The following is a 9,637-nucleotide window of genomic DNA, read 5'->3' as shown; positions in this document are numbered from 1 at the left end:
AGGGCTTTTAATGAAGAAACGAATTTTAAAGGGCTAAAATCTAATTATGACGGATTGTATGAATTAAAAAGAAATATTAAAAGCAATATTATGAAATTAAAAAGAAATGATGAAATTTAAATGAAATTTTTATTCATTAAAAATTAGAGTTGTTACAAACTATTCCCTTAGACAATTTCGTCCTCGAAATTAGGTGCACGCTTGGATTCGAACAGGTGAGGGTAATTCATCTTCATGGTTTCTTCTCTTTCCCATGTGGTTTCTTTAGAACTGCGGTGCTTCCACAAAACTCGTATGAACTTGATGGTCTTGTTTCGGATTGTCTTTTCACTTCAGTCCTGAATTTCTATTGGTTCTTCTTCGTACGTCGCATCTTCTTCAATGGTGAGATCTTTCCAGTTGAGGACATGAGTGAGCCATGCGAGATACTTGCGGAGCATGGAAACGTGGAACACGTTATGTACTCTGTCTAGCTGTGGCGGCAGCGCTAGACAATACGCAACCTTCCTGATTTTCTCCACGATGTTAAAAGGTCCAATGTAGCGTGGGGACAACTTTCCCTTTTTCCCAAATCTGATGACTCCTTTCTTTGGTCTGATATTCAGGAATACATCATCTCCTACTGCGAAGGTTAATGGTCGATTTCTTTTATCCGCATAACTCTTCTGTCGGCTTTGAGCGGTCTGGATCCTTTGCCTGATGGTCTTGACCTTTTCTGTGGTATCTTGTACTATGTCAGGTCCAATCAATCTCGTTTCCCTGGCATTTGTCCAGCAGACTGGAGATCGACAGGGTCGGCCGTAGAAAGCTTCGTACGGTGCCATCTTGATACTTGCTTGGTAGCTGTTGTTATAGGCAAACTCTACCAATGGTAAGTGTTGCTCCCAATTCCTGGAAAAATCTAAGGCACAGGCTCTTAACATGTCTTCCAATGTCTGAATAGTCCTCTCCGTTTGTCCATCTGTTTGCAGGTGGAAGGCCGTACTAAGCGTTACATCTGTTCCCAATGCCTTCTGCAATCCTTTCCAAAAATGTGATACGAAACGTGGATCCCTGTCAGATACAATCGAGATAGGTACTCCATGTAGATGTACAACCTCTTGAATGTACAGTAGGCTCAGTTGTTCTACGTTCTCTGTCATCTTAACAGGCAGAAAATGCACAGATTTGGTGAGCCGATCCACGATCACGCATATAGCAGTATTGGACTTGGCGGATCTTGGTAATCCAGTCATGAAGTCCATTGAGATGTGCTCCCACTTTCCAGGTTGGTATTGGTAAAGGTTGGAGATCTCCTCCCAGTTTCTAATGCTCAGCCTTGACTTGTTGACACACTAGGCAGGTAGATACAAATTGGGCTACATCCTTCTTCATTCCTTCCCACCAGTACGTTCTTCGTAGGTCATGATATATCTTTGTACCGCCAGGGTGTACTGCGAAGTTTGAATGGTGAGCTTCTCGGAGTACGCCTTCTCGAAGGGTCCCAATATTAGGTACGAACACCTTTCCCTTGAATCTTAGGCTGTTATCCTTCTCGATTGTCCATCCTGGTAACGTTTTTCCTTCTTGGATTTGATACCGAATGAACTCACAATTCTGCTCGAAAGTTTGGGCTAGTAGGATCTCTCGGTGAAGTGCTGGTTCTGCGATGAGAGCATACAGACGTGCGTTCCCATTTTCTGATGATGGTCGCAGGTTGAACTCATTGAGGGTGTCCACCATGTCTCATTCCTTAATGGTTGTCTTGACCTTCTGTGCTCTATCCTTTCGGCTTAGAGCGTCAGCTACAACATTGGCCTTGCCAAGGTGATACTGAAGTGTAAACTTGTTAGCCTCCAAGTATTCCATCCATCGACGCTACCTCAGGTTCAACTCCTTTTGAGTGAAAAGGTATTTGAGGCTCTTGTGGTCGGTAAAGACTTCAAATTGTTCTCCCCACAGATAGTAACGCCAGGATTTGAGGGCGAATACTACTGCAGCCAATTCTAGGTCGTGAGTAGGGTAATTCCTCTCGTGCGGTCAAAGTTATCGGGATCCGTAGGCTACGACCTTCCCATTCTGCATCAACACGCATCCCAAGCCATCTCTTAACACGTCGTAGTAAACCGTATAATCTACACCCCGCTCGGGAATGATAAGTATCGGTGCACTGGTTAGTCTTTTTTTCAGTTCCTGAAAAAACTTCTCGCAGGCTTCATTCCAATCCAGCTTCACTCCTTTCTGAGTTAGCCTGGTCATTAGTTTGGCTAGGGTTGAGAAGTCCTGTATGAATCTTCGGTAATACCCAGCCAATCCTAGAAAACTTCTGATCTCGAACACTGAGGTCGACTGTTTCCAGTTCAGCACTGCTTTAACCTTACTTTTGTCCACAACGATTCCGTCTTTGGATACTACGTGCCCCAATAACTTAACCACTTCTAGCCAAAACTCGCATTTACTCGCCTTGGCATAGAGTTAGCTATCTTGGAGTACTTGTAGCACTATCCAAAGGTGTTCCTCGTGCTCTTCCTTATTGGCAGAGTATATCAAGATGTCATCAATGAACACCACTACAAATTTGTCTAAGTATGGTTGGAAAATCTTATTCATGAGACACATGAATACTGCCAGAGCGTTAGTCAGTCCGAACGGCATCACTACAAACTCGTAGTGTCCGTATTTGGTGTGAAAGGCTGTCTTGGCGATATCCTCATCCCAAATCCTTAATTGATGATAGCCTGATCGGAGATCGATTTTAGAAAAGCAGGTTGCTACTCTTAATTGATCAAATAGGTCATCGATCCTAGGCAACGGATATCGGTTCTTGACTGTGACTTGGTTTAACTTCCTATAGTCGATACACAGTTGAAATGTTCCTTCTTTCTTCTTCAAGAACAATGCTGGTGCTCCCCATGGTGATGTACTTGGTCAGATGAATCCTTTGTCCAATAGCTCCTGTAATTGGGTCTTGAGCTCCTTTAGTTCTACAGGGGCCATGCGGTATGGTGCCATGGAAATTGGTGTTGTTCCTGGTTGGAGTTCTATAGAGAAGTCTATCTCTCTTTGAGGTGGTAAACCCGGAAGTTCTTCAGGAAAAACATTAGCGTACTCGCAAACGATGTGCGGTAATCCCAATTCCATCCGGTCGGTTTCTTCCATTTAGAACTAGCTAGCCACCCAAACAGTTAATTCTGCCACCTGGATCTCTTCGTTGTTGAACTTGCCGTTTGTCTATCCCTCTTAAATCGAAAATGAGTCCCTTCAGAGGTATGAGCCATCACCGTCTTCTGGTGGCAGTCTATGACCGCTCGGTGAGCTGATAGCCAGTCCATTCCAAGGATTACAACGAAATCCGCTATATCGATCACCCTGAGGTCGCAAGTCAGACGTAGGTTGGCTATTTCTATCTCGCACCCTCTACACACTAGATTAACAGCTATACTCCCCCCCAACAACAATGTGACTTTCGTACTCGTACTTAGGGGTTTTGTTTCTAGTGCTAGAGCAGTTACGCAGGTCGAGGATATAAACGAATGTGATGCTCCAAAGTCAAATAATGCTTGCACGCAGGTACTATACAATAGTAGCGTACCTTGGATCACAGAGGGATCCTGCTCCTGCTCCTGCTCCTCTGACTGTAGCGCGAAGATGCGCCCTCCAGTGCTCTACTGTGCTCCCATGGGCTGTTTCCCCTTGTTCTGCCCATTCAGCTGCTGTGATGGGCCTTCGAGGTTTTGCTTCCCAAATCTGGCCTGGCCCAATGGTTGAACTTTTGGACCTTTAAAGTTCCCATTCCTTTCCCTCTGGGGTTGGGGGCATTCCCGCTTGTAGTGGCCCATGGCTTGACAGTTGAAGCATTGAACTGACGCTTTCTGTTGGCCGCCCCTCTGCAACTCATTACGCCCAGGTGTAGCAGTCTTCTAAGGTTGATTGCCTTGGGTCGGGGTGAAGGGTTTGGTAGGGCAGGGTCCGCGGTTGTTGTTGGAAGGTTGAGTTCGGATCGGTCCGTCGGTGTTGCCTGTCGCTTTCCTCCATCAGGTTTTGAAGTCATTTTCCTCACTCTCCAGTCGAAGAGCACACTTCACAACGCTGGTATAGGTGGGAAAAGCATGAGCCACCACAGCTCTTCTAGCGGTTGTTAGCCCCCACTCAAACCTTCTCGCCTTCTTGTCCTCAGTTGCAATGGCCGTTTGGGCGTAACGAGACAATTCCTCGAATTTGGCCGCGTATTGGGTAACGGTCATTGTTCCTTGTTTCAGGTTTAGGAACTCTTGTTCCTTGGCCAAACGAATAGGTGTGAGAAAGTACTTATCAAGGAATAGAGTTTCAAACTCGGCAAAGGTCATAGTGGCTATGTCATGGGTTACCTCCATCAGATCCCACCAGTAGCGGGCTTCTCCCTTCAGTTGATATGTGGCTAAGGCTACAAGATCTCCATTCTGGGTGATCTCCAAGGTGTCTAGGATTACCTTGACTTTTTTCAGCCATGTTTCAGCCACGGTGGGGTTGGTATCTTCGTTGAAGGTCGAAGGTCGAAGGTCGGCGTTTGCAAAATTCGTTCATCACTCGGGTTCGGGTCATAGGTTCATCATTGCGGTTTTGGTTTCGGCGGTTGGCGTTCAGAACAGCTACAAGAGCTTGCATGATCTGGGTTAGGTCAGGGCTTGGGTTAGAGGATTCTGCGGTTTCGCGTCCTAATCCGCTGCGTCAGTTCACCATTTATGAGTTGAAATCGAAAAGGGGGATTTTAGTCTACTTAACAATTTTCCTTCTGTAAACGCAATTTATCATATAATATGCAACAGTACTCTTAAAACAAGGCAAGCTTTCATAGATAAGTAGGATATTACAATCACAAGCATAGAGTTCTACTATAAGACGAATAAGATAAGATTCCTAGTACAAGTTGAAACGATCCTACATGTTCCTACTACATGGTCCTTCTAGCCTTAGTGCTCACAAGGGCAACTCAAGCTATCAAAATCTTATTCTAATACTACTACTCTATTGATGAGGTGGAATGAGTTCGAAAAACTCTCTCAACTACTCCATCCATTCCTTCTCTCTTATTTCGAGCCAACGCTCTCCTTCTTGGCGAATCTTCTCGGCTAGCTTCCTAAGCTATGGGTCCTGAGGGTCGACTGCCATGTGCTGATCCTCATTGGTAAAGGGTGTCATTACAACTAGCTCGTATAACTGGTCACCGGTCTCAGGGTCGCGGACTCCCAGGTGGGGTATGGGAATGAGGCTCTCGGGTGCTAGCAAGGTCTTGTAATATAACAGATCTGCTACTGTGATCGGGGCAGCAAAGGTGCGGCTATCCATATCTACAATAAAGAAAAATTATATATTAGACTTAACGGTGTACGGAGTAGACTCAACATAAATAAATACAAGTACACATAAACAGTGATCATATGCAAAAAGGAAAATACAAGTCTTTCATTGCCAAATAACAAGTACAACATTCCAATTACAACAAAAGATCCAGCCACTTGCTAAACCTTCCTAACTAGTCTAAAAGATATTCGGGAATTCGACCCTATATGCGCCTATGTCGGTCTCGAAGGGTGGTGGGGGTACATCTCCAAAGTCGGCGGGTATGTCCATGAAGTTGGGCATAGCCCATTCTGGTGGTTCCACTTCATTAATCAATATTCCCTCATCGTCAGATTCCCAGCCCATTGGTTCCTCCTTGGAAAACTCTTCGGGATCTTCTTCCTTGGGATCTTCTTCGGGATCCTCCTCGACTTCCTCAATCATGTTATTGGGGGGTGCTATTGGAGCTATGGCGGGGGCTGCTTCGGCATCATTTTCTTCAATTAGAAATTCCACATGATTGGGGGGTGCCAACTAGACTAAGACTGGTACTGCTTCGGCATCATCCTCATCCTCGGGAAGTATGATGGTGCCATGTTCTTGGTAGTAGTCATGAGTGTAAGGAAAGGCATATGGAAAGTAAGGATCTCCCACTAGTTGGTTCATCATTGATCTTAAGGTACTTGCAAGATGGTGAGCTTCAGCTAGCAGGTTGGCTTGATAGAGATTTGGTTGGCTCATCTACAAGGAAAGAGTTTAACCTCAATTAGCAACGTTTTTAGACAAAGGTTTACTAACACTAAGAAAACTTTCGAGTTTCTAAATTCCACATTCGATCCTTGATTTAAGTCATCATCCAATTGTTTGGGAATTCCCAGCTCGGTGGTACTATCAATTTCCTACACCTTGCTTCAATCCGAAGATTGTTTTGTCAGAATTTCACCAAATTTGGGATGGTAAACTTAAACTCAATTCTCGTTTGTGCAATGGTCAAACTATCTTATGGTTCTACCCATTCTACCCATGGCTGAGGTTTTGAACCTAAAGCTTTGATACCAAGTTGTAACGCCCCTAATTTTGGAAACGTTAAATAGACAATTTCATTGAAAAAAGCTAAATAGAGTTTGGCTCAATATTACATCATAATCCTTAACACAAGTACTTTTATTCAAATAAGGGAGGGAACTAGGGTTCCTAACTACTGCTTCGCCTGTTCCTCCATCCTGGCCATCTCCTCGGCTCCAAAGGCTTCCAAGGTGTGGAGTTCACCCTGTTCATCTATAAGATCTGACACATTATATCAGTGTCGCCACCAATATAATATGTCAGGGTCACCAAAGGTAACACCGTGAGGTACAAAAGCTCAATAGAGTAACCCATACCCACTAACCTTTAACTTACGAACAAACGATCATAAATTCAATGATTTCCACATAGTTCATACATATTCGACAAAATAGTTAACAATGACACATCCACATTCATTATCCAAACTAACGTTGGTGTCCATGATTTTCCGAGTTTCTCTTACGCGACTCCTTGTAGACCGTGTCACCATTTTCCACATTTCATAACCATATCAACGTTTCCAAAATCATTTTAACACACCCAACCTCGGTTTTGCCATTCCGGTATCCTCACAATGGTTCCGCCGCACCGGGTTCCCATTGGCACACTTTGCATTGGCTCTTCTCTGCGGATAACCATGCCACACACCCAACCTTGGTTCCACCGTTCCGGTCTCCCGAGTATCCTCACAATGGTTCCACTGCACCGGGTTCCCATTGGCACACAAAAACACACATCACACAATGGGCTACCACGTCCGGCCACATTGCGGTTTCCAAAACATTTCACCTTTTCAAAATACGCCTTTTCATTAACCACACCCTAGGTGCCATGTCTCTACTTTCTCGATTTTTGTGTCTCGTTTTCATGCAACGACTCCGCAGTAGGACATTTCACATACGTACTCATAATTTATTCATTGTAATCTTGAAATTAAACTAGCAAGATCATTCAACTCTATATTACAAATCATGCTCAAAACCATTCTAATGATCAAATTACGAATGCTTCTAATCAAATGTTAAATACTTATCTTTCAAAATCCGTTCTTTCTTCCATTGTGGGAAGTTCTAAACAACATATGTGTATTGAAGTAAAAGTTTATTATTCAACATGTTCATACTACTATTAGCAAAACAAGTTTGTTAACCATCATGTATTCTAAACATTATAAGCGATAGATAACTTTATCTACTTAAAAATATTTCATGTTATACTTTGAACTAAAGAGTAAAGACATCCTATTTTTCAACATATGGTTCTATGCTATACATTGAGTTAGGAGACAAGGGATTCTACCTCTCTTATTGGCGGTTGGTCAATTTTGAGAATAGATCATCGGTTTTACGAATCGGTGGCGTAACGGCTCCGAAGTGCTTTGAAAGGAAGAGGGTTGGATTTTCTCATCTTAGAAACAACTTTACTAACTAAACTAGGCTACTTTAAAGATCTAGAGGTGGTTTTTGGGGGTGGTTTGGTGGTATCTCTCAAGAACTTAAAGAATTTAAAGAAACTTGAACTTTGGAACATAGAATTTCTAGAGAGAAGTTGGAGCAAGGAATGAAGGTGTGAGAAATGACTTGGGTGAGCTTGCTATTTATAGGCCAAGGCTCTCTTCTAGCTTGATAGGTTAGCTTAAGGGTTGCTTGTACATCTCCCACCTAGTTCTAGGCCCTTATGGCTAGATTTAGTACTTCTAGGGTTGGTTTGGAAAGATCTTGTGGAAGAAAGTAGGGTTTGTACAAAGATTTAGTGATTAAAAGAACATATAAGGACAATGGGAGATAGATTTTGCTTGGAGAAGTGTACAACCATAGATTGTAAGGGTGTAAGAAGATTATGGAAGATCAAGACAAGGTACACTTCAAATCTCTCCCTTACTTTTCTCTCTTCTCTCTCTCTCTCCCTCTCTCGGCTACTCTCTCTCTCTCTCTCTTTCTCTCTCTCTCTCTCTCTCTCTCTCTCTCTCTTGGCCCTCCTCTCTCTCTCTCTAGTACTAGGTGTGAGTATATATATGTATGACCAAGTATGTATATAAATAAAGAAGTACATAATGTACTATGTAATCTACTAAGATTTCTAAGTATCCAATAAAAAATTATAAGGTCAAGATTTCCTAATAAACTAATCTAATAAGCACATGTTTCTATTACATTATTATATTAGAGTACTTTAGTACACATATCTATATACAACAATATCTTTAGAAAATCTAGGGCAATAGATTTATAAGGTACATATACATATATTTTTTTTAAGGATATAATCACATGAAAAATGTAGGAAGTGATTATTTAATAAAATCCTAGTACTTGTTGGTAGACTAACCTTATTATCCAAGGGGTAAAGTTTACCCTAGCATGTATTGACCAATGGTTAAAGGGGTGAGGTAATATATTCTAGAATAATTCCTTGAAAGGACTAAAGTCCTTTAAGCAAGCTTATATAAATCTATGAAGTACATAAGTCTATATATAATCTTATATATGTACTTCAATAAATCTAGAATGGCAACTTAGGTGGAAAATCTAGGTTTCCTAGTGTCCAATGGATAAAAGTTTCCCTAACTTTTATTGTCCAATGGGTAAAAGGTTAAAAGATAGGGTTAGGAGAAAGTAACTAGATGAATTGGTAGTTAGGTTTCCTTAACTAATTGGTTAGAAGCTAACTATACTTGCCAAGTAGGGCTTTTAATGAAGAAATGAATTTTAAAGGGCTAAAATCTAATTATGACAGATTATAGAAATTAAAAAGAAATATTATGAAATGAAAAAGAAATGACGAAATTTAAATGAAATTTTTATTCATTAAAAATTAGAGTCATTACAGAAAAGACTTGTAAAATACCTTGTGACTCTAGTGCTCAACGGATAGGGAACAGACTTGTGAAATACCCTGTGTCCTTATTCCAGATCGGCTTAGGGAAAAGATCTCAAGCGCCATCCTATGGTGACTCTAAGTACGGTGTTGGATCCAACGGGCTAAGCCCTGAGAAAACATTTGGCATTTGGTTATTGGTTATTATGGTTCCTGAATTTATTGGTGTTCATTGATCCAATATAATTAAGCAGACTATCTGATATAAAATGCTTGTTATCATTGTTCGGTTATTGTTGTGATAATTCGTTATTCAATTATTCATCTTTCGATACTGTTTGCTGAGCCATTGAACTTCGTCGTTCATTATTTAATTTGTTAATGTTATTCGTTAAACCATTTACCTCCTTTATTAATTTGAAACCATTTCTTCGGAGCCCTCAGCTATCGTTCA

General features: G+C 41.7%; 2 protein-coding genes across 2 annotated transcripts; both read right to left on the bottom strand.

Annotated features, from left to right (window-relative positions):
* Positions 1 to 1,305: 1,305 nt before the first annotated feature.
* On the bottom strand, positions 1,306 to 1,722 carry LOC131332818 (uncharacterized). The gene has a single exon (XM_058367118.1). The coding sequence runs from the start codon at positions 1,720 to 1,722 to the stop codon at positions 1,306 to 1,308; it is 417 nt and encodes a 138-aa protein (XP_058223101.1).
* A 303-nt stretch (positions 1,723 to 2,025) lies between these two features.
* LOC131332817 (uncharacterized mitochondrial protein AtMg00860-like) lies at positions 2,026 to 2,634 on the bottom strand. The gene is made up of 2 exons (XM_058367116.1): positions 2,595 to 2,634; positions 2,026 to 2,390 (listed from the first exon to the last, which is right to left on the bottom strand). Exons 1-2 carry the CDS (start codon positions 2,632 to 2,634, stop codon positions 2,026 to 2,028), a joined length of 405 nt encoding a protein of 134 aa, XP_058223099.1.
* Between the last annotated feature and the right edge of the window lie 7,003 nt (positions 2,635 to 9,637).

Source organism: Rhododendron vialii, chromosome 7a (genome assembly GCF_030253575.1).
Source record: "Rhododendron vialii isolate Sample 1 chromosome 7a, ASM3025357v1".
Classification (NCBI taxonomy): Eukaryota; Viridiplantae; Streptophyta; class Magnoliopsida; order Ericales; family Ericaceae; genus Rhododendron; species Rhododendron vialii.
Note: the sequence above shows the minus strand (reverse complement) of the source record. Positions and strands in the feature narration are given on the sequence as shown.

What these genes read in the sequence shown, in the direction of transcription:
- LOC131332818 (XM_058367118.1), bottom strand. Translation starts at nt 1,722, where the DNA reads ATGGTGGACACCCTCAATGAGTTCAACCTGCGACCATCATCAGAAAAT.
- LOC131332817 (XM_058367116.1), bottom strand. Translation starts at nt 2,634, where the DNA reads ATGCCGTTCGGACTGACTAACGCTCTGGCAGTATTCATGT. An exon ending in CGCTCTGGCAGTATTCATGT is followed by an intron (nt 2,391 to 2,594) that starts GTCTCATGAATA and finishes TGGGGCACGTAG; the next exon opens with TATCCAAAGACGGAATCGTT.